Source organism: Mandrillus leucophaeus, unplaced genomic scaffold (genome assembly GCF_000951045.1).
Source record: "Mandrillus leucophaeus isolate KB7577 unplaced genomic scaffold, Mleu.le_1.0 Scaffold193, whole genome shotgun sequence".
Lineage (NCBI taxonomy): Eukaryota > Metazoa > Chordata > Mammalia > Primates > Cercopithecidae > Mandrillus > Mandrillus leucophaeus.
The window spans coordinates 1,229,460-1,255,314 of record NW_012101954.1 but is presented as its reverse complement, the minus strand read 5'-3'; the positions used below and the strand labels follow the sequence as shown (position 1 = coordinate 1,255,314).

General features: G+C 41.2%; 1 protein-coding gene across 1 annotated transcript in view; it reads right to left on the bottom strand.

Annotated features, from left to right (window-relative positions):
• SV2B (synaptic vesicle glycoprotein 2B) overlaps positions 1–25,855 on the bottom strand; it is a 204,966-nt gene that overhangs the window by 44,039 nt on the left and 135,072 nt on the right. Inside the window, exons 3-5 of the mRNA XM_011978388.1 lie at positions 7,299–7,479; positions 6,778–6,929; positions 708–841 (exon numbers count right to left, since the gene is read on the bottom strand). Of these exons, the coding sequence (XP_011833778.1) occupies positions 708–841; positions 6,778–6,929; positions 7,299–7,479 (467 nt within the window). The remainder of the gene's footprint in view (positions 1–707; positions 842–6,777; positions 6,930–7,298; positions 7,480–25,855) is intronic.

Here is a 25,855-nt window from a genome sequence, read left to right as displayed (position 1 = left end):
GCTGTGGGGACCCTGTGTAGCTAAGAGACCCGAAAGGCTTGGGAGCAGCAAGAAGCTGTACCATAGCTCTCACTGCCAAACACAGAAAAACAGCAGCTCTAAAGAGCTTGTTTCCTTCCTTCCTTCCTTCCTTCCTTCCTTCCTTCCTTCCTTCCTTCCTTTATTTACTTACTGAGACAGGGTCTCTCTTTGTTACCCAGAGTAGAGTGCAGTGACACAACCATGGCTCTCTGCAGGCTTGATCTCTGGGGCCCAAGCAGTCCTCCCACCTCAGCCTCCAAGTAGCTGGGACCACAGGCAGGCATGCACCAAATCGCTCGGCTATTTTTTTTTATTTTTGTAGAGATGAGGTCGCCCAATGTAGCCCATGCTAAAAAACTTCCTAATCAGGACCTCGGGGGACAGTGGGTGCCGTGAGGCAGCTCAGGAGCTGCCTTCCACCCCTGCACAGTCTTGGGAAGGAGCTCCTGCTCTGGGCTCCACAAGCTCTTGAACCTTCCAGCATTTACAGTCTGTGAATCCATGACCTGCCACCATCACAGCAGGCAGGGTGCCAGATTTAATGATGAGTGAGGTCAGCCAACCTGGGGGAGTTTGCAACGCGTAAGCAGCAGAGGATGTGGGACTAGGGACTGAGAGAAGGAAGCAAGGCTGGATTCCGGTGGCTGTTTTGTCGCTCTTCCCCTGGTGGAAAAGCACTGACTCACCTCTAGCAGAAACCGTGGGCTCTCTGGCATGAACTTCAGGGCCACCATGGACACAGTGCAGGGCAGAGCACAGACGATGACAAACACTCTCCAGCTATGGAAGTGGTAATTGGTCCCCATGCTGAAGCCCCAGCCTGCAAAGGAGCAGTCAGTCAAAGGATTTCTGGGACATGATCTTTTCCTCTACAGAAGAGTGACTCTGAAGCCCTGGCTCACAAACTTCAGGGCACAAGATAATCACCCAGGGAGGTGGTTAAAATGCAGACTCCTCAGCTGTGCCTCCAAAGCTTCTGAGTGGTAAGTCTGGGATAGGAGCTGCATCTTGACAAATCTGCAAAATGATATTTCTCACATTGCAAATTTGTCAAAATCTGCATTCTGACAAATCCCCAGGTCCAGGCCTGGCCTGACATTTACAGAGCCTTGGATAAGAGTACAAACAGAAGCAATAGGCCATATCTCTATAGAATCATTGTATTTTTAAGATGGCAAATTGTTAAATGAAATCTATTCTATCTGCCTGCCTCGACAAGCAACAAGCTAGAAGTCTAGGCCCAGAATTTATACCCACATGTGCCACATCCCCTTTTCAATCCCCCAACCCCTCCTTCCAAGTGAGGGATCTCATGCAGACATGCGTGGACACACCACTGTGATGAGAATGGGCACTCCTGTCTTGATTTCTTGAGTCTACGGGAATTCCTGGGTCCTGAGCACCCACAGCATAATCTGGATGGAGATGGGGATGGGGGTCATGGCCTCAGAGATCCCTTGCCTCGCGGGAAGGGGTGCAGCCAGAGGAAGGCCAGAGCAGTGCCTCATACGGCCCAGGGCTTCTATTGGAGATCCCTCTTTCCAACGTCAAAGGGCAATGCCAGCTCCAGGTGATTCCAGTGCAAAGGGTTCAGGACCCCATTTTGAAAAACACTGTAAGTTGTTATATGACTACACAATTTTTTTAAATGAGAGACTGAACTTCTACATTCAAAGGCATCCTATCATCATTGAAATGGGAAGATAACTAGCTCCTATTCAATCATCATTATTGAAAGCATTGCTAAAACTCATCTTCAGAAATTACATTGAAGCATTGTTTTGAATATCCTCATGGGTAGCAAACTTCCCTCTTGTAAGTAATAAAGTGGAAAGAGCCTAGACTTTTGCAGTCACAGAGATCAGAGTTCTGGTCTGATCCTATGGAATCGCATTCGTGGGTTTTCACATTTGTCATGTGTGAACGCTCCTAGCAACCCATCATACTTCACCTGCTTTGAGAGTACATTTGATTTTTTTTAGAAATAGCTCCATGACATTTAGTGCCAAGGATGTTGAATAAAATAGATAAATATCAGCAAAGATCAGCAGAAGAATTTAAAAAAAAATAGAGCCGAGACTATAAAATAGACTGGTTTTCTCATGCCATGAAGTATTTCTGAAGACAATTCAAATGGTATTTGTGAAAGACAAGACTATGTAAATAAATATATCGATTTATAAAGTTTAGAGGGCAATAGTTATTTTGATATAAAACTTCTATTTCATTTACTTAGAAATATAACATATGGCCAACTCCAGTGGCAAACAGCTTGCCTTGAATTTTTATTACTCTGTTGTGGTTCAACTTGTTCTACACGCAGCAGACTCTTAACCAATTATCTGCTGTTCCTGCAGACATTTTCTACTCTATTTGTACAATTAAAAGACTAGGTAGAGGGAATCCAGGTTTGGAAATGTGGGACTGTGGTCCCTTGGACACCTTTGGCCACAGCAACTGAACACACACCTCATCCAATACACTCAATCAGAATCGAATCTCTTTTTGCACAGCTTGGTCTCTTATCATCTCACTGAGGCTTGTTCGTTCACTTTAATTTTAATTTAAAAACCTTTTCTTTCTCCTGGGAGTAACACTAGAAAGAGGGAGATAAAACCATAGCAATATTTACACATTCTCAGCTCATGTGCAAAAACTATTCTGGCATCATTAGAAGTAAAGGTGATCAAAACCACACAGCAGTCAAACTCAGATGGATAACCAAGAAAGAGGGGCAGAAGCAGTTATGTTTATAAAGTATTCTGCTTCAAAAAGATCTTTTTCTTTATTATAATATGCACAAATTATACAAAATCCATTATTCCTTCACGCCTCTCTGACTTTTATGGTGATTTCAGTAATCCGCATTTATCACATTCATTAGGCACATCTTCAGGGCCTTAAATTAAATAAAATTAAATGGCAAACTGCTTCCAAATATTTGGAACAATATTAATTTGGAGGAAGAGATTGTTCTGTTTGCTGATCTTCTAGCTTGCCCTACTTTTCTCTGTCAGGATTTCACAAACAGCTGGTAATGCTGACTACAATGGGAATTAATCTTTCATAATATATCCATTTTTTTCTGAGCTTTACCCATGAGTTCACAGGAAAACATTCTGAGCTTTGTAATTTTCTTTCTCAATGAGCCAGTCACTCAAATTCCTGGTGCCAAGACTTTCCCTTACTTCAGTTTTGCAAAATCAATTAAACAGACTACACAAGCTGTACACACAAATATCAGTCTCTTCTCTAAAGTTACACTTGCATTTGTTAGAGGATTAATGCATTAGGCACATTGGAAAATACCATCAAATGTCTGGTTCACTGTGGACAAAACATCCGAGGCTTAAGGTAAATAATGGCTCTTGTTACACTGTGATTCTAGCCTACCATATTTCTAGGATGGATTTCCCACAAGTGAACGGCTGTTTCAATTAAGCCTATCATCCAGGAGGCTTCTATTTTAAAATGGAGTATAAAAGTCACAGATACCATACAGGCATACACATAGGGAAATGTCCTGTCCATTTGGGGTAAAATAATTTTTTTAATTTTTTATTTCCACAGGTTATTGGGGAAGAGGTAGTGTTTGGTTACATGAGTAAGTTCTTTAGTGGTGATTTGTGAGATTTTGGTGCACCCATCACCCAAGCAGTATACACTGCACACAATTTGTAGTCTTTTATACCTCACCCCCTTCCCACCCTTTCCCCAAGTCCCCAAAGTCCATTGTGTCATTCTTACGCCTTTGCATCCTCATAGCTTAGCTCCTACGTATGAGTGAGAACTTACAACGTTTGGTTTTCCATTCCTGAGTTACTTCACTTAGAACAATAATCTCATTTGGGGTAAAGTATTTAACCACAAGCAATGCTGTCAGCCTGCAGTGGTTAGACAGTTACCACGGGGCCCCTCTGCCATGGATATCCCATCTATGTTGGTCAACATGTCCCAAACCTGAATTCTTTTATTGCTTTCCTAGAAATCAGACACTGACACAGTAGTGTGTGCCTTTGCGTAAGTGTGTGTGTTTGTGAAGTGAAAAAAAGATGCAGTTTGTAGTGACTATTGTGGGTTGCTAGCTTCCCTCACAACATCCTCCTACCTTTTCTTCACCACTGCGTTGCACACCTGTGGTTTCGGTGGGACTGACCCTATCCCTAGCTCCAGGGATGGGGACAGAAGTGGATCTAAACCCTTCTGGACCTGCACCCCCTGGTGTATAGTGGTTGGCTGTGGTGGACACATGACCAAGGCTGATCCAATCAGAGGGAAATCAAAGACCCTTTCTCATTGGTCGAGTGTGAGGGTGGGCTTTCCCCATGAAACAAGTAGTCTGCAAATAGAAAGCCTGGTATTGCTAATGCTTCCAGGAGGGAAGTTAGCCTGAGTACTAGAATTATCCTGGAATTTTTCTCAACATTAATTCCTCTGTGTACCCCAAGAATTGCCAAAGGTTCGGGCTGGCAGGTATATCTACAGCTGATTCTTTTTGTGTCCTTTCTCCCCTCCATTTTACAGGTGAGGGAACCCAGGCTGAAAAGATGGATTGACTTGTCCCATATCACACAGCACCACTATTTGGATTCAGCTTTTATTCAGATGTAAGTTGCTTCCCTCCATAAAAGCGTTTTCAATCACTTCATTTAAATGTGAAAATAGGCCGGGCACTATGGCTCACACCTGTAATCCCAGCACGTTGGGAGGCTGAGGCGGGTGGATCACTTGAGGTCGGGCGTTGGAGACCAGCCTGGCCAACATGGTAAAACCCCGACTCAACTAAAAATACAAAAATTAGCTGGGTGTGGTGGCTCACACCTGTAATCCCAGCTACTTGGGTGACTGAGACACGAATATTGCTTGAACCTGGGAGGCAGAGGTTGCAGTGAACTGAGATCATGCCACTGCACTCCAGGCTGGGTGACAGAGCGACACTCTGTCTCAGAAAAAAAAAAAAGTGACAATAATCCCTTAGTATTCAAACATTTGGATCAACTAACAGGGAAAATGATATTATATCAAGAATTGTGAGGAAAAAAAGGGAAAAAAAAGCAATGCCTCAAAACCATATAATCAACAGCATAGTACATGGGCAATTAAAGTGTGCATTTGAGTGAGGGATAAACTGCAGAACCTGATAGTAGCAGCAATACAATTTTGTATCTAAAATTATGGAGAACTAGAGTGACAGAATTGACTGGACCTGAATCCCCTGGTGTATAGTGGTTTATTTTACTATTCCTTTATTTCACTATTCTTTATTTCACTATTCCTGTTCATATTTATCCTGTTTCTGATATATTTCAACTCTTTATTTCACTATTCCTGTTCATATCTATCCTGTTTCTGATATAAAATCCAGTGAATTTTCTAGTGCTAGATATGGCAAAGACAACATGGTCTTCCCAAAACCACTTCCTCTACTTTGTGGGCACACAGCTAGATTGTTACCCAGTGTCCCTTGCAGGAGGGTGTGGGCATGTTACAGATCAGGGGCCACTGGAATATGAGCAGAGATGGTGAGTGTGCTCTACTTCCTGGCCTTTAGCCAGTCTACAACTGCCCAATCTCTTTCCCCAAACCAGAGACCTTGTAAACTGTGTGTTGAAGATGACAGAATGACACAATGGAAGGAGTCTAAACTCCAGAATTATTGATGGAGTGGAGCCACCTGCAGATCAGAAATGCCAGCCGGACCTCGCATAAGGGAGAAGCTTTCACTGTGTTAAAACACTGAGATTTCAGGGTTTATCAGTTTGTCAGGGTAATGTACCCAGTAACAGCTTAACTAATATAGTAGGTACTGTCTAAACCAAAGCTTGTTCTTAAAAAGGTATACATGGAGCCTCGGTGAGCCTCCATTAGCTCAGAAAGCACAGCAGAGAGGGTCATATTTAAAACAAGGCAATAAATAGGTGGTAAAGTGTCGGTCAGCTTCAGGGGCAAGTGTCTGCTACCCCCTCGGGGTCTGAGGATTCTAAATCACTGCTAAACCTATACTCATAATCAGTGATTTACCAAAAATGATTTTGAATGATGATGAGAGTATTACTCAGTATACTCCAAAAGCAGAATCAAAGTCAAAATTGCTGCCTTCTCCCTACTTTGCTCTTGATGAAACCAGTAGTAAAAGTTGATGTTTCCATGTGTCTGTCCAGAGAATACAGTGCTTACAATTATCCAGGAAAATAAAATTGTCCCGGCTGAAACCATGACCTTGTCTATAAGGGCTGCTGCACTTCCACAGTCAAACAAGAGTGACAGCAGGCACTAGGGTAGAAAGAGTACAAGCCTACCGCACCTGAGGGGACATCAGGACTCCAGCCCCTACTCCACCACATGCCAGGGACATGGGCTTGAGCGAGTCACCAACTTCTCTTGGCTTTTGTCACTTACCTGTTATCTATAAAATGAGGTTACCAAAGCCTAACTTGCTCAGGGGGAGGAGATGAAAGTTGAAATTATTTCAAATAAAAGTAAGGAAACAAGAAAAGGAGAGAGGGAAGGAGACAGGGAAGAATGAAGGAAAGGAAGGAAGGAGGAAGAGAGGGAGGACAGGATATATTTTTCAAAAAAGACATGTGAATTGAAATTAACAATGTGTCTGCAATGTTAGAAGTTGTTAAGAAAGATCAAGGTCACATATGGGAACTGTGCGTGAGTACATGAAATAAGGCTGAGGATAGGAACTATTGTTTGGGTGCAGGAGCCATAGAAACAGGGGCCCCTAGGCTGTTTTGAGCCATGGCTCACCATAGTGTGGAATGATGCTCCAGGCCATGGCAGATGCGTAGAGGCCCCCAGTCATCCAGAAGATGCCCAGCCAACTGAGGTGTTCTCCTCGCTTCTCCCGAGACAAGAATTCAGAAAAATAGGCAAAAACAATTGGCAGAGCACCCCCAATACTGCAGAGGGAAAAGTCCAGAGAGAAAGAATCAAGTCATACACTAAAAATGGTCACAGCAGAAACCAAGTTGCCTATACCCCACCTTAGACTCTGTGGTGAAATGACCCAGTTAATTTGAGGGACCAGCCAGGTAGTTCCTCTCTACATGTGGGAAGCAGTCTTGGATTATTCTGACACTGCATGCTGACTTCAGAGGCTAATCCTAACCCTAACTCTTTCTAAGGTTCAACTTTAATATGGTATCCTGAAAGTCAAACACAAACTCAATCAGTCCAAGGGTTTCTGGAGTTATCTCTCAGAGCTAGAGTACCAGAATGGATGGGCCATTGGTCTGGGAGGGTCCAGCTCCAGCTCCCTAAGAACATACCCGATGCCTGAGATGAGTCGGCAGAAAAGGAAGGCTCCATATCCCTGCACGAAGGAAGAGAGGGAGGCGAAGGAGGCATTGACGGCCAGAGACATGCTGAGGACTCGCTTCCTTCCCAGCTTATCAGCCAGGCCTCCCAGGATGAAGGCCCCCGCCATCATTCCCAAGTAGACTATCATCCCTGCAATGAGGGGAAGGAGGGGCGAGAATAGAGAGAAAAGACAAAAGATTAGATTCTATATAATGTTTATAAAATACAGTGTTCATTTTTACTTATCCTAGAATTTCTGTGTCATAGACACAAAATGGTGGAATGTGATATTTGTGGCAAATTGGAAGTACTATACAAATACAACTTTTTACAAATGTTATCTTAAAAATGGCCTTACCAGGTTTATACACATGTACACAGACTAACGCATATCAACCAAAACTGAGATAGCTGTAAGACCACCCATTTAGGTGCATCATCTGCAGACAAGGGAAATGCTGTAATTTTTTAAGCAAGGAAAATGTTTGTGTTGCAAAAGCCCTCAACTGGTAGATTATGTTTAAGGAGAGAATTTCCAGGGTAAAGTGTGGCAAAGTGGATATGGGAAATGTTAGGAAGGAAGAACATGGTAGAAGTGAAAAACAGCAATTGAAAGCAACGCCAGCTATGTTATTACCACCCAAGAAGGACCTTTCTTCAAGCTACAACCAATGTCTAGGCTTAAGGAAATGTAGCATATTTGTATATGGTGTGAGATAAGGGTCCAGTTTCACTCTTCTGCATGTAAAATCCAGTTTTCCCAATGCAACTTATTGAAGAGACTGTTTTTCCCCTATTGTGTGTTCTTGTCACTTTTGTTGTAAATCAATTGACCATAAATGTGTGAATTTATTTCTAAGCTCTCTATGCTGTTCCATTGGTCTATATGTCTGTGTTTATGCCAGTACCATTTTTTTAAAATCACTATAATTTTGTAGTATATTTGAAAGCAAGTAGTGTGATGCCATCAACTTTGCTCCTTTAGCTCAAGACTGCTTTCCCTATCCAAATCTTTTGTGGTTCTATATGAATTTTAGGATTTTTTTTTTCTATTTCTATGAAAAATGCCATTGGAAGTTTGATAGGGACTGCATTGAATCCGTAGATTACTTTGGGCAATATAGATACTTTAACAATATTAATTCTTTCTATTCATAAACATGGGATATCTTTCCATCTATTTGTGTCTTCTTCTATTTCGTCGTCAATGTCTTACAGTTTTCAGTATAAAGACCTTTCATTTCTTTGGTTAAATTCATTCCTAAGTACTTTTTAATGTTATCGTAAATGAGATTGTTTCTTAGATTTCGTTTTCAGATACTTCATTGTTAGTATATAGAAACACTACTATTTTTTATGTTGGTTTCTTATTTTGCAACTTTACTGAATTTGTTTATTAGTTCTAACAATTTTTTGGTGGCATCTTTAGGGTTTTCTGTGTATAAGATGCCATCTGCAGAAACCATTTTACTTCTTCATTTCTGATTTGGATGCCTTTTATTTCTTTTTCTTGCCTAATTGCTCTGTGTTGAATAGAAGTGGCAAGAGTGAGCATTCTTGTCTTCTTGCTGATATTAGGGGGAAAGCTTTCAGCTTTTCATTATTGATTATGATTGTCAGTTGTGAGCTTGTCATACATGGCCTTCTATACCTAATTTGTTGAGAATTTTTATCATGAAAAGATGCTGAAGTTTTGTCAAATGCTTTTTCTGCATCTATTAAGATGATCATATGATTTTTATCCATTATTATGTTAATATGGTATATCACTTTTATTGATTTGCACATGTTTAAACATCTGTTCATGCCAGGCACAAATCTCACTTGATCGTGGTGTATGATCCTTTTAATGTGCTGCTGAATTTAATTTGCTAGTATTTTGTAGAAGATTATTGCATCTGTGTCCATCAGGAATATTGACCTGTAATTTTCTTTCCTTGTAGTGTTCTTCTCTGGCTTTGGTATCAGAGTAATGCTGGACTTGTAAAATGAGTTTGTAATATTCCTTCTCCTTCAATGTTCTGGAAGAGTTTGAGAAAGGTTGGCATTAATTATTCTTTAAATGTTTGGTAGAATTCAACAGTTAAGCCAGCAGGTCCTAGGCTTTTCTTTGTTGAGAGGTTTTTGGTTACTAATTCAATCTCTTTAGTCATTACTGGTTTGTTAAGATTTTCTATTTCTTCACAACTGAGTCTTAGTGGATTGCATGTTTCTAGGTATGTATGCATTTCTTCCAGATTACACAACTTGTTGTGTGTAACTTTTCATAATAGTATCTGTGATCCTTCATATTTCTGTGGTATCAGTTGTAATGTCTTCTCTTTCATTTCTGATTTTATTTGAGCCTTCTTTTTCCTTAGTCTAGCTAAAAGTTTGTCAGTTTTGCTTATCTTTTCAAAAAACCAGCTCGTTGCTTTAACTATTACACTTTGCTGCTCTTTATAGATAGCGTTGGTTAGATTCCTTCGCTCTACGTTAGTCCATTCTTTCTTCATCTGCTCACCTCCAGTATTGCTTGCCAAGTGAGGAATGGTTCCATCCTTTCAAGGAGATAAACAATAAAATGTAAGATTATCTCTGAGTGAGAAAAAAGGTGCCCAATAAAGATATCCGTCAGGTATTATTAAAACCCAGAAGAAGAGCAAACCTTGGATATAATTCACTCAATGTGGGAAGGCTTCCAAGAGAAAGACGTTGAGCTGTTCTTGAAAGACAAACAGAATTTAGTCTGATTTCCATTTGGTGACTGAGGCAAAAAGAAAGTCTGATATGTTTGGGCAACTTCTTGTAAGTGGCCTAGCATGAGTACAGCATAGTTCATGTAGGGGAACCTGATGAGGGTTCAGGCTAGAGGGTAGGACAGAAGCCAGATCATAAACGTGTGTGTGTGTGTGTGTGAAAATGTAGATGTATGGATGCATGCATGTGTGATTGTGTGTGTGCACATGGGTGTTTGCATGTATGTGTATGGGCCCATAAATTGAAAGCAGGGAGAGCGAAAAGAGACTTAGAGGAGTGGTCCAGAGATTTGCTGAGAGCTAGTCTCTATAGCCCATACCCTGATTCCACCCTAGAGAAAAGCACTAGCATCCAATAAAAGTCTGTTTTTTCTTTTACTTCAATAAAGCTATCTTCAGCACTTCTCAAACTTTACTGTGCACATAAATCACCTGGGGATCTTGTCAAAATCATATTCTGATACAGCAGGCCCGAGAACGGGCCCTGAGATTCTGCATCTCTAACAAGCTGCCAGCTGAGGCCAGTGCTGCTGGTCTGGGGACCACATTTTGAGTAGCAAGAGGCTAGAGCACATCTGTCCTCCTGTAAACAGTAAACAGTGATGAGAATCCAGGCCTTAGAACCCAAAGATCTCATTCACTAGTTGTACAATTTGGGAGCAAAACCTCTCACTTTCTGAGGGTATTAATCACCTCATTTATAAACTGATTACTGAACTAGAGATGATCTCCAAGTTGCCTTCCCATTCATTAATTTTACATTAATTTTTTTAAAATGTAAATAATGAAAGATGAAGTACTGTGGATTTCCCAGGAAGAAGATATTCAGATTAAAAACATAAACTCAGACACAAATGTTTGATTAGACTACTTAAGGCCATACAAGGCATCTTTATGACATTGTACACATGGATCAAAATATCACAGGTGCTCCAAAATAGGTACAACTATGATAAATCAATTTAAAAAAAATCAAATAACAATAATAAAGATCTCATTAACAAAAAAGTGGCCTCTAGCCTACCAGTTTGCAATCTTAGCAATGAACACTGTGCAGCTATGAAGTTATTGTCTCTCAGCTCGAAAGCCACCCTTCTGGACCTTACTTGGTCCACAAATCCCAGCCACTCTCTGCTAGGCTCTGCCAACAGAGGGCGCTAGAGGGAGGCTTCAAGGCTGGGGAAGGAAGAAACGACCTGTCCTTTCTGTTCCTGTAGTTTCACCCTGACTGCCGCAATTCCTTTCCAGACAGCAGCTGCACCCAATTAGCACAAGCCACACTGCACTTCATTCTCCTCTCCAACACCAGCAACTGCCAGCCAGGGCCTGTCTTCAGAGAGCTGAGTTGCAGCTTCATGGAACCCCTTTTCAAGATTCTAAGTTATAATCATTCCAATCTCTTTCCTTTATTCTCCAAGCCCTAGGGGAGGCAGCTTCTCCCTGCATGTACTACCTCAGTGATACTTTTCAAAAGCATTTCAACCCACCCTGTTAATAATTTTTACATTAAAATCTCTCTTTTCAAATAACTGGTATGATTTCTGTCTCCTGACTATCCCATGACTGATCTAGACACCTAGACAAATTGAAAAACTTTAGAAGTCAGATGTTGAATTCAACCCCTTAATTTCACCAGACGAGGAGGCTGAGCCCCAGAAAGGGTCAATAACTTGCCCAGAACCTCAATGCTGGCCGAAGACCTGCTGGCACTGCATTTCTGGTCTCCTGGTTCCAGGCCTGGTGCTTTCACTACTAAACCTCACTGTCCAAGGCCATGGAGGTACCAGAGAGAATAAGAAGAGCTTTTCAAATGCTGTCTTTGAAGTCTAGGAAAAGGAAGAATGAAGGAAAAATGAGCCTATCACCAGGGAAGGGAAATACCAAATTAACAATGTCTCTGGAATGGTTATGTTATTAGATTCATTTAAAATCTGCCTTTAGCAAAAGAAATTTAAAAAATACATTTGGAAAATTAGAGTGCAGTGGAGTTATCAAAAATTACTTTAGTGTGAAGCAGATAAGGAACTAGTTAGAAAGCTAGAAATTCAATCATCCTTCAATTTCAGTCAACAAGCTCAGTGGCATATTAGGGAAATGACCCTAATATACTGAGATTTTTGAGGAAATTGAAAACCAGGATTGCTACTTGCAGAGTAGAGGAGGAGGAGGAGGAGGAGGAGGAGGAGGAGGAGATTGAAAGGAGGAGGGATGTGGCGGAGTGGAAGAGACTTTTAGTTGGTGGTAACACAACAAAGGAAATAGAATACCCCTCCTTGGAAGAGGGAGGAGCCTGCAGTGACAGGCACCAGGCAAGAAAGATCCCAATTCTGAGACTGAGACATCTGGGCCGTGGTCCTGGCTCCATGATTACCACAGCATGACTGTGGGCTGCCCATTCAGCCTCTTTGACCATTATCACATCTTTGTAAAATTCAGTGCTCATCTTCGCAGTTGTTAGGATGATATAGGGGAGCGGATTTAAAGTATCTAGCAAAATGCCTGGCACCAAAGTAAATGCACAATTAATAAAAGCTGCTATTGATATTATTAGCAGTACAACTTAAAATTAGGACCCTGGAAAGCCACAGGATTAGAAAAATAAAAATAAGATGGTGATATTTTAAAAACAAGTCAATCATATACGAAAGGAATATGAGGAAAGAGGATACAGAATAGCAGAGGAAACTTATTTTTAGTAGTATGCCCTTTAAATGTACCTCCCACTTGCCTTACCTGGAGAAGGAGCCAGGTTCCAATAAAAAGCTTTTTTGAAAAATATTTTTGAAGTTTCCTCTAACAAGACTTTGAAGGGGGGGAAATTTTTTTTTTCTTTCTTTTTTTTGCTAACTCAGATTTCTTCAGTTCCCACGTTAAATTTTATCTCCTTAGAAAGCCATCCCTGATGTTCCAAACTAAGGCTCCACTAACTTTTTCTATAAAGGGATAGAGCATAGATATTTTACTTGTAAAATGTACTTTGCCAATCTTCTATGGTCTCTGTCACATCATATTATTATTCCTAAGTTTACAGCCCTTTACGAATGTAAAAAAAGAAAAAAAAAAAAAAAATAGGTCACAGGTTTGTAGGCCATAGTTTGTTGGTTCCTGTTCCAAATTTCAGTTGCCCCTCATAGTCTTTTGGCAGTGTACCATTGCTTTTCCTTTGTATCACATGTCTCTAGTTGATATTGTATATTTATTTGTTTGATATTTGCCAAACTCCTGTGACTGTAAACTCCTGGAGGAAGGGACCATGTTGATTTTGCTTGAGCAGAGTTCGCCACTGTTTCTCTAGCACAGAGGTGTACACGTAGTAGGTACTCCATTAATATTTGTTCAACACATAAAATAATATAAAAGTAATTCCTATTCACTGTAGGAAAATCTGAAGACTATCTCCCAAAACGTATAAAAGGTAAAGCAAAAATCTATTCATCATACCACCACTCAAAGACAGCTGTTAGCAGCCTTTATTTTTGTATTTGTATTCGTATGTGTATAACTACATACTGTATTTACATGATAGAAACCTTTTTCTATTGAAAGCTTCATAGTCTAGCTTTTCACTTAATAAACAACTCAGCAAAGAATATTTTTTGCATATGTCTTTGTTGGTATTTCTAGTTATTTGTTCAGAATAGATTCCAAGAAATTGAATCATGAGATCGAAGGAGATCAATAAGTTTGTGGCTCTTGAGACACAATGCCAAATATCCTTCCAGAGAGCTGGCAGATATCAGAAACCTCTTTCCAGCTTTAGAGATGCTTTTCACACCGACAGAGTATTTCCTCTCCACACCAGAGGCAGCAGGATAAGATGTACTATCAGACCGCACTGGCTTACCATGGTGACATGAAAGCAGAGGCCCTGCGTGGGTGAGCTTCTTTATTTAGCAATTAACCAAAGACAAAGAAGACACTTCTAGCCTTTTTCTTGCTTGAATATGTAGAAATTAAATGCATTCATTATCCTGAGAGGATTATGAGCTTCTTTTTCCTGCAGCGACTCAAATATTTATTTGACTGTATGCATATGCTTCCCAGGGATAAAAATCAGCATCTTCCAACTAAACCATCTCCATTCCATCTATAATAACATCTCTAAAAAGTAATTCCTGTCATTTCCATTCCATTTATTTATTACTCAACCAAATATACCCCCCTTGGAGGGTAATATTCTTTTGGATTAGCGCGTGGGATTCACAGTCCCTCAAAGTGGTAAATGTGATAAATGTTTTAACGTATATGGGAATCCCACAAAGAACTCTCACTTTGGTATTAAATCATGGAGGAACATCAGGGTGTCCATTTGCACACCCTATGAAATAAGATGCATTGGGTAAGTCAGTCAGGTGCTTTGTTTATGTGGCATCCGGATGCTTGGAAACTTCTGGATGAGTAAACACTTTATTTTGGGTCAAAAAGGTTTGGCTTGAACACGTCATCTAGTGGAAACCAATCTAGAATCACCATGTTCGACTTTTCTAGTCTTTTATGGGTCCAGTAAACTCAAGTGAATGAATCTTCAGAAGTGGGTTTTGTCCATTCTCTTGGTAGTTGGAACTGTTTCCTAAATGTCACATAAGATATTTGGATACAAATGTGTAGAGGAGAAATGAAGGGACAAAAGAATTAGCATTTGTTGATTTCCTGCCATATGTAAGATAGTATGATAGGTCACATGTCTAATAATTTCAATTTGTCATTCCAACCTTGTGAGGGAGGTACTAATGGCTTCATTTAACAGATGAAGAAACTGAGGTTAAGAGATTTCCTCTCTGACCACAATTATTGAAGTGTAAGTAAACTTTCCCAATATCTGATGAAAGAACCTAGGATTATAGTTGAGTGAGTCACCAATGCCCCAAATTATGACATAGCCCATGAGGAAAGATACACCAATGCTCTTCAAGGACAGCAGGGTTGGGGTGAGGCATTTGTCACTCTGCCTAAGGATGCAACATTCTCACTCGCCCTGGCCCCTCAGCTCAGGGCAAGCCACAGCACAGCAGAAGAGCAAAACCACCCCTCCTGGAAGTTCTAGATTCTGAATGTGTCTAATATGCCCAGAGGTTAGGGTCTATAGGCAGATCGATCGGAGAGTCTGAGAGACAGAAGCCCCTTGCTTCAGCAACATTGTGTAAGGACAGAGCCTTAAATCAGGAAGAGGTTCTCTCTCCAACTATATACAGGAGAAACTGAAGACTTTGCCTGGCAGCCTAGAGACTTTATCATCACAGGAGATGGATAGCCAAGATGAAACCATGAGACAACATTCTGGGCCAAGCAGTGAGCAATGAGGAGACCCAGACCTCAGGGTCCTGGCTGTGTCTTTGGTGAGTAGAGACATATCCACAGCCACAGTGGAAGCAGCTGCAACAGAAAGGATTTAAGACATCAGGGAGGTTTCTGGCTGGGGCTTACCCTAGCCTTGGGGCAAAGGAGTATCTGTCACTTTCCTTAATCTTCTCTCAAGCTAAAAAGAAGAGACATTAAGAAAGATTCCCTGAGGATACTGCAAGAACACTGAAATTGCCTTGTTTGCATACCACTACACTAGAGATGTTTCAGAAAAGCCACTTCCCTTTTGGTACCTCCTATCCAGAATGACTCCAAGTAAGACGGGTGAGAGGAGGTGCCATCTGGGCCAGTGGAGGTATGACACCTCTGACAGCTCTCCTGGGCACTGTGGGCATCTCAAATAGGATCATAACCCAATGAGGCTCAGTGATGCCTCTGCCATTTCACTTAAGACCAAGTTGTGGTCATTTCTAGAGGGTGGAATATTGTGTCTGATGAGATATAGGAGTAGTCCAGGGGTCTCATAAGAGGGCAAAAGCAGAAGCCAACAGGGCCCAGGCAGGTAATACAAATGGGTGATACTTCCAGGCATCCCTAATAGGGAGTGTGGTGACTGAGGAATACACGTCCATCTAAAGGGAGCAGCCACCACCTAACTTCAGCCAACTGCTACGTTACAGAAGATAGACCCTATTCCTACGGTTTCAAAAAGAACCAGAAATCTAGATTGCTAAATAAAATCTCTGAGTTTTAAAACACTACTAGCCAAACAGTAGTCTCACCTACTATTTGAGAACCCTGTGTGAAGAGATTTGTGCAGGCTTGAATAGTATGTTTAGAAAATGAGTATTCATATTAAAAAAAAAAAAACAGGCAACTCCGGGGTCAAATCTCTTAATCCTATGACAGTTACTGTTAATCTGCTATTGACCCTTTTATCAAGTATTGAGCAACCCCTGGATACTGATGTCCTATGCTCTCTCCCACTTCAGAGTCTTCACACTGCTCTTTCCTCTATCTAGAATGTTCTTTGTTCACATCTTTGCATGGCTGGCTCCTTCTCATATTTCAGGCAAAATCTTAAAGAGGCCTTCACTGACCATCCATCCTCAACAGCCTCTCTCTCTAACAGGTGGAATCGTAAAGATCAGTTAGCAGGCCACCACGTGTGTTTCAAGTGAATGACACTGATGACTTGGACCAGGTGGGTAGGCAGAGGAAAGTGGTAAGAAGTGGCTGGATTCTGGGTGCATTTTAAAGGTAGTGTCTAGAGGAAGAGTGGTAATGAAAGCAGACAATGAACATGATCCCTGAAGAAGTGAGTGGCAATACACAAGAAATTCAAGGACTGAGCACTGAGACATTCCAACATTTAAAGGCCAGGAAGATGAAGAGAGACCAGTGATGGAGAACAAGAAGGAGCAGACAATGGACAGCTGGAAAACGATGAGACAGAGGTAGCTTAGATGTCCAATAAAGAAAGTGCATCAAGAAGGAGAGAGTGGTCAACAGTTGCAGTTGCTGTAAATAGGTGAATAAGCTGAGGATGAGAGCTGACTGCTGAACTGAGCAAGTGAGGCCAGGAGTGATCTAGACAAGAACAGGTTTCTGAAGAGAGAAGGATTAACTCCTGCTTAAAGATGCAATGTCCTCACTCATTCATCCTACTGAAAGAGGGTTCAAGTGAGAAGAGGAAGTAAGGAACTGGGTTCAGTTAATTTTACCAGAAAGGGAATAGAAAAGACATATGTGGGATCAAGACTGAAGAAATGTGTGGTATGCTGGTGGGAATGATTCCATAGAGAGAAATATATTGATGAAGAGGAGTTGCAAAATGATGAGGAAAGGGATGGCAAAAGTGATGTTCTGGGGAGGTGAGAGGGGATGGGATAAAGGGAGACCAGTGAGCCTTACAGCTCCTCCACAGTTACAAGAATACGGGGTCAGCACAGAGGCAGCGAGGAAGGTAAGTGTGATAGCAGGAGCTGTGGAAGTTCTTCTCTGGTTGCTTCTGTTGTTCTAAGTTCAGGAGGAACTGAGTTTATTAATCCGAGAGTGAAGATGAGGAAGAGATGCTGGAAATTGGAAAATAGTAGATAAGACACAAAATAACTATCGAGGAGAGAGTGAAGGGATGAGGGAAATGAAGGATGATGGCTGGCAGCACAGAGGATCCTCTGGAGGCTCTGGCTCATGAATTTAGTGAGGCCAGTGGGCAACATTGTATGTTCTGTGTTCCTGACCACCCATATGCAGCAACGGGGTTTAGGGACAGACAGAAGAAAAGCTGGATGCAACCAGGGGTGGGGAACACAGCAGAGTAAGAGAGGTGCAACGAAGCTGGTGATGTGCATGGGAAGTGACTGTGATTATGGACATGGACATTAAGCTCAGTGAGGAATGTGGTGAGAACAAGGGGGTAATGAGAGATTAAAAGGCTAAAGATTGGAGAGGATTTTAAGGAAATGACAGACCAGGATAATGGAAATCACTTATTAAAATCTCCAAGGACAATAATAGAAATACGGTTGGAATGTGACAGTGATGAACCTGGAACTAAAATTCTCCAGGAATGAGAACACATGGCCCAGGGGTCCGTGGATGACTGCAATCAGAATGTGTAGTAAGTGATAGTCTCTGATGACAAGAGATTCGAATATGAGATCTTTTAGTGAGGAGAGAGGGAGAATGGCCTGGAAATGTCCAGGGGGAGCAAGAAAGAGCAATGGTACAAGAGTGGAGGCTGTAATGGGGCAAAGAGCTAATTTTTGCATCTAAGGTTGCAGGGCTAATTAACATCCTCAGAGGAGAAGGGGGAAACATAGGGGAATGGAGGCATGTACAGTGCCACAGGGGAATGCAAATGTGGGTGGTAAGGGGTGTCCTGGCAGACATGAACCTCTCACGGTGATTGACATACGGGGATAAAGAGCATAATGAAATTAGTCCTGATCTTGGTGGCAAGGCTGGTAGTACTGGGGAGAAAAAATGCTGGGAAGCCTACCAAGAATACATTGAATTCTAGAATCTTCTTACTCCTGGCAGTGGAAAAATGGAAGTCAGAGAGAGCCATCTAGTTTTTTGTTTTGTTTTGTTTTGTTTTGTTTTTTGGCTTTTTCTTTACTAAAATGTTGGCTCCATGACGGGACAGGAGGGACTTACACCTCTTGTTCATCAGTAAACAAGCCCATGAGTAAGTTGACTCTTTAAGGAGCTATTGAATAAAGTGAAAAATTAAAAATATACAAATACAAGCTCATATTTACTGTATCCTAACTGTGTGCCAGGACTGTGATGAGTCCTTTATGTGCTTTATCTTATTTAATCCTCACAATGCTTCTGAAGGCAGGTACTAATATATTTTAATCTCAGATTAAGAAACCAAGGTTAGGGAGGTTAAGTGATTTGTGTAAGATGATAGGGTTAGTGATGTAGCCAAGATATGAAGTCAAACAGCCTACCTTTAAAAACCTTATGCCTGTGATAGACTCTGTTGGTCACGTTCCCAACAGCCTTTTTCCCTCTTCTTCCTTGCTAAGGGAACCCTGACTTTTGTTCACGTATTAAATGTGTTCAGAGAGATTGCCTCCCAAGACACACTCAACTCTAGGGGATCAATCGTAGTTAATTTAAGATGGTCATCTTCATCCACTTCTTCTTGCCAGTAATTAATCTAGGCAAGCCATAAGACTTGGTGGACACCTGCCAGATGATTGGAAAGTCATTATTGGGGGACATAGAGCTTAGAGCTATGGTGGCCATCTTGTGACCTCAAGGGAACGTAAAGAGAATCGCAGACATGCCAACCTCATGCCCTGACATCAGTGAGTCATTGAACCAATTCTGGTACTACCTACTTTGAAAATTCTTGGTCAATAAATAATGAGTATCTTCATGATTCAAAGCTATTGTTACCAGAAGCCAAATGCACCCTATATACATGCTGCCTCCTAAAAAAGAAACCATACTAATGAAAGATGATCTGATTGGTTTAAATAATCATCACTTATGAGCAAACAGCAAGACAACTTGGCAGAGGGGAAAGAATTCTGTGCCAATAGTCAGGAGTCCCAGATTCTGATCTGAGAGTATGTGACCTTGACGAAGACACTGTCTCCTTGGGGCTCAGTTTCTTCAAGTCAGAAACGAAGGGCCTGCTAGGAGGTCTCCTTCCTTTCTTTCACTTCTAATATTAAATGGTACTATAATTTTGTAATTCATGCCTTATACCTTATAATCTGTTATCATGTCTCCTTTCAAGGACAAGACTCCCCTTTCTAGGACCCACAGAGAGCTGAGGCAGAGAGAACAAGGCAAGGACAAAACTTCTTTGGACTATTTTCTGCACATCCCCAGCAGAGATTGATGAATGCCTCTGAGTCAGCAAAATCTCCAGTGGTGAAATAGAAAGCGTACACTCCGCACATTCAGGCAGCACAGGCCAGCCCACACGGAGAAGAGGATGTTCACATCCAGCCTGTTCAGTGGACCCCATGGAGCATGTCAAAGGCTATTACATTTCCAGGACCTTCTATCACACCCCCTTTCTTCCATCCCTGCTAATATTTGTGACTTTCCAGCGTTCTCCTCTGAAATTAAAATAAATCCTTTGCAAAGTGAAATCAGTTCATCTGAGCTACTGCTGGTTAAGATTTACAAAATAAAGAGGAAGTTTACACCCACCGGCCTCAAAGAGTCATTTTAGCCGGCAGTCATTAGCTCCACCGAGGACCCTAGTGTTCTCTGTCTGATAGCGTTGCTGGTGGAAGGGATGCGGGAAATTCTTTGTGCTCTGTTGCTCTGCTCCATACTTAGTGACGGATCATCTCTTGGGCCCCTGACACAAAGGATGGCAATGTCACCACTCAGCTCTCTGGCAGCCTATTCTAGGCTGACAGTCTAGCCTCAGGGATCACTGCAGACCCCTGCAGTTTCCCCTTCCAATGAAATCAGCACCCAGCCTTTTACACCCGCTAGCTAGGACACAAACAACATCCCTCTCTCACCTAAGGAGATGGGCTGATACTGACTCCAGCACCCTGATAGAGGCCAATGCCTACTTCACACTTGCATCTTATTGAAGTCATGCATTTTGCATAAAAGTTGTTTAAGGTTTTATGTGTAATGCACACCTGGAAACGTCTTCCAGGGATGGGACAGCAAGGTAAAAGAGAAGCAACAGACTTTGAAGTCAGACATAACTGGACTTTTCAAATCCTAGATCTGTCACTGACTAGTTTCTACAAGTTACTTTACCCTCTTAGAGTCTAGGTTTTCTCATCTGTTAAACAGTGAAAATGATGTTTGCCTTGCAGGTCATTATAAAGGTTAGAAATGGTATAAGATAAGATACCTAGTACAAAATGGATGCAAAGAAAGAGCTTATCAAATTGTAACTCTTGGTAGTGGTGGTAGTGGTATAATTATTATAATTTGCTTTTAAATTAGAAAAAAAGTAACACGTTATACAAGACAGTGTGAAATAATTGATTTATTCATATCAGTTTATTTTGCTTTCTATGAAGAAGTCTGTATGGGAGAAAATAAACCTTTCAACTTCATTAATATAAAGGAACCCATAGTGACAATGAGTGGCAACACGGGATAGGAAAATCACATTAGGAACTGGAGTCCAGCACTCATCCCTTAAGGTCTCTGAGCAACACTGCCCTCATTGCATAAATACAGACTATCACTCTGCTCATCTCACAGAGTCATTTAAAGATCAAATAAGAGTGATTAGGAAAACCACCGAAAATCTATAAAGCACTGTACAAGATTTTTTAACGCAGTTCCATTTTTCCATGCTACCCAAGATATGTGCAAATATTCCAAACATCATCACAAACACATGAAGGAAGCCACGCGGGGATAGTTCCTACTTTTTATATAGCATGATAAACAAAAAGCCTGACGTCTCAGCAGCTCCTACTCATACACAGTCTTTGCATAAACTACCTGGTTCTCTACTCTGGCTGCACAATAGTATCACTAGGAAGCTATTAAAAAATGCATATGCCCATGACTCATCCATAGACATTCTGGCTTAATTATTCTAGAGCAAAGTCTGCAGTTTTTGTCAGCAGCTCCTCAGGTGATTCTATTGGGCAGTCAGGATTCAGGACATTAATCTAGTGCAGTGGTTGTCAACTGGAAGTGATTTTGCCCCCCAGAGGACATTTAGCAATATCTGGAGACATTTTTGGTTGTCACAGCTAGGAACAGGGTGCTACAGGCATCTAGTGAGTAGAGGCCAGGGATGTTGCTAAGCATCCTACAATGCAAATGATAGCCCCTCAGAACACGGAATTGACCGGCCCAACATGTCAATAGAGCATGACTGAGAGGGGCCACACAGAGGACTCATTCTAAAGAAAGTCAGTAACTGACCATACTGCACAAAAATAGCTCAGCAAAATTTCTGGTCTCACATGCTCTCCAGAACCTTGTCATTTCCTCCGTTAGAAGATGGAGTCTATTTCTTCTCTTCTTGAAATTGAATTGGTCTTTATTACTATCTCAACAAATAGAATTCAAGGAAATAACATGCTTGACTTCTGAGGCAAAGTCACGAAAGGCTTCTGCTTGTCTTTCTCTCTCAAGATCTCTTTCCAAGATCTGCCCCTTTGGAAGCCCTAAGCCAACAGGTTAAAAAAAATCCAGCTACCCTGGAGCTGCCATGTTGGAAAGATCACATTTAGAGATCATATGGAGATAGAGAGAGATGTTCAAAAGAAGCCCCAGCCATCTGTGTCTTCCAGTCTGAGTACCAGATATTTGTGTGCGTGAGCCCTCCGATGATTCTAGCCCCCACCTTCCAGCTGCCCCAGGCAATGTCAAGTTGGACAGGGGCCGGGTGTCTGCCCAGACTGCAGATTTATAAGCAAAGTAAATGGCATGGTGGTTTTGGTTCTATGGGGAGTATATGTGTGTTTGCTTGTTTGATATCCAATAATAGATAACCAGAATAAAGCCTCTCATGATTCTATAAAAGATCCATCTCTAAACCCTCTTCATTGGGCCACCAAGGTCAAAAGCTTACATATACTTGTACAGGGAATGAGCTTTATATGTTTCCAGCCCACACCCAACTCTGCAACTTCCACCTCCATTCTCAGTAAATATGCCAGTTTACTTAAGAATTCCTCCCATTCATTTCTGTTGTGCTTTCTGTGGTCTGGAAGATCATATTTTCCAACATGGGTCTTATGAGTCAAGGGTCTTATGAGTCTCTTTTATTCTTGGTGAAGTTTTCCATTGTGGGAGCAAATATAAGTATAAATATAGGTGAATCAATATAAATAAATAAATAACATATTTTTATTCTGATGATTAGCAAATTGGTAGTTACTAAACATCTTTCATTTACCAGGTCTTCCGGAAGGGTGCACTTAACTATGGAGGAAAATCAACTCATTAAAGTCTTTGAAGGTGACATTGCCAAGGGAGATATTCTGCAGGCAAAGTGAACAGAATGTCCTGAGACATCCTTGCTCTAATCAATATTGAAACAACTGAGAAGTTAAAACATCAGGTTTCGCCATTGGATCGGGGAGCAAGATGAGTACTGACTAAGCATCTACTGTGTTCAGATTCTGAGAAGAGTAGTTAGAGCAGAGAGCAGGGATAATTTCATTTAATTTTCCCAGCATCCTTGGGAGCTAAGAACCATCCTCTACTGCCCTGTCTTTTCTCTCTCTTTCTGTCTCTCTCTCCCCCTCTCTTTCTCTGCTTCTCCCTCTCTTTCCAGACATTGCTCTTTATTCCCAATAAAACTAAAATCTACACAAGCTCCACATATCTTTGATTCAATCTTGATCAAAATCCAAGTAATAACTCAGAAACCGTAAGTTTTAACAAGGAGTTAATAATTTAAAGTTATTGACACAAGTGCTTTCGTAATGGGTAGTAGACTCTCTCCTTTGATGTTGGAATAAGCTGAAAGGCATAAAAAAAATAGCAGTAGACAAGTGGGGAAAGCGTCACCTTCAAAGCTAAATCCACACTGAATCTGTATCTCACATGATAAAATGAGTGCTTTGTGTGCAAGATGTTCTCTTTGAGAGATTTTTTTTTAACTCCAGTGGTTTAATTGTGAAATTGCTCTTAATCTTGAGAGTACAGAGCTTGCTTTTCAGTTGGCTGGCTAGCTGGTTGGTTGGTTGATTGTAGAAAATTTTACTTCTATTCATTGTGTGTTAGTTACAGAAAAGTGAATTTCCTCATAAGCTTTGTAATAGTCAACCCTCTGACTATGAAGTCACTGACTGTATTATAATAAACACAACCTGCTGTGTAAAAATGTAAATCTCTTGACGTTAAGAAGGGTTTTCTTCCTTGCATAAATTGTACAAGAAAATGGGTGGGTCCTGACAAGAATCAGCAAGTCTTGCAAGGCAACTGCCTCAGAAGAGGCACTTACAGCCTCCCCAGTCACTGCAGAGTTCATCTTCTCTGAATGGGGGCAGAGAGGTTGCTTATATTGCCAAAAAAGACTCCTCAGAATTTAGGGGCTCAGTGTTCCCAGTTTCCTCAGTCTTCCCGCACATCCCCATGCTGACTTTCAGGATCTCATTCCTTCCCAGTCAATGTTCTCACTTTAACAGAAGACACCCTGCAAGGCTGGGAATTCAATTTTCACTGTAATTCAGCCACTCACAGAATGAGATTCTGGGTTTGGTTTTCAGCAATCTCAGGAGAGAAGGATCTCTTTCAAGGGAAACACAGAAGCTTTCATATCCTTTATGCAGCATTTGAGCTGGGAATTTGAATCCTTGGGCTCATCTATTTCTTTCCCTACTCTGTCCTGTAACATTAGTGCTACCAGCCAAAGTCATTATACTCATTAGTTTGACAAAAACGTTGGAAGGTATCATGTACTTGGTCGCCCAGATTCTTGCCTATTATAAGTATTTGATTAGATGTATCTAGTGATATTTTATGTATCTTCATTGCCACATCACAACATGGACTATGAGTGCTCTCTTTACTCCTAGAAATAGAGTCAAAAGGTTCTTTAACATGGAATCAACATAAGTGCCCATCAACATGGAGATTGGACAAAGAAAAGGTGGTGCATATACACCATGGAATACCACACAGCCATAAAACAGAACGAAATCATGTTCCTTGCAGCAACATGGATGCAATTGGAGGCCATAATCCTAAGTGAATTAATGCAGGAGTAGAAAACCAAATACTGCATGTTCTCACTTATAAGTGAGAACTAAATGTTGGGTATTCGTGGACATACAGATGGGAATAATGGGCACTGGGGACTACTGGAGAGGAGAAAGGACTGAAAAACAGTTAGGTTCTTTGCTCACTACCTGAGCAATGGGATCCTTTATATCACAAACCTCAGCATCATACAATATATCTACATAACAAACCTGCACATGTACCCACGGAATCTAAAATAAAAGTTGAAATTAAATTTTAAATGTGAAAAATTCGAAAGGAACTACTGCTATAACGATATATTATGCTCAAAAATAAGTTTATTTTTGAAATCTTTAAATCTAATCAGATTAGAAAGACAATTCCAGAAACTCCAGAACCAATGCAGAAAACTCATCCTCAAAATTCTGCTCCTCTAGAAGCACTCTCAGTACCAAAATCACTGGGACAGAGTGATCATCCTAAACCACAGGCCCCATCTTATCACCTCCTTCCTCAAAGGCATATTTCATAGCTCCCCATTAAACAGTTCTCCATTGCCAGTGGAATCAACTCCACACTCCTAAACACGGCAATTGCGTATGCCTGCTAAAGGAGCCCTTCATTTTAAGTTTATTCTATTTCTTCTGAGCTTTTTTTTTCACAAAAGCATCAAGTAATCAGTCTATCCTGAAGAATTACACGATCTAAACAGTATAAATAAGAAAACTGATATAAATCAAACACAGAAAGAAATACACGGACATTGCCAGTGGTGGATTTCACCATCATGAGTAAGGAGGTATTTACTGAGGACATATTTTGTGCCAGACAAGTGACCCGCCCCCCTCCATGCCACCTCCTTCTGAGACACAGAGTGGCTCCTCTTTTTAAGAACTGACAATGAATTTAGGCCTAAACAAAACATGGCTCATGAATCAAATATTCTGCCCTGATGCTCAGCTAGAATTGCATATAAAACAATCACGGGATAATCTTTCATGACAGCAGAGTAATATATCTATCTCTGAGCTGCCATGAAAATTCAGCTCACAATTTATTCTAATGAATCTGCCCCATCTGACATTGCTCTGTGTCCTCCGTGCGGCCGGCACAGACACCATGCCCCAGGGGTCAACTGTTAAGTTCTAAATCACTTTCTGAAAGGTATAACTCCCAGAGTCTTTTCACTGCAGATGGCAAGAAACTAACAGCCAATAAAATACACAAGTCGCTGGATCCTTCCAAGAAATCAAAACTCTTCAGGCAAAACATAGAACTCTTGCCTGAAAGGGAAGCTCACATTCATAGGCATGAAGGTAAGGAAT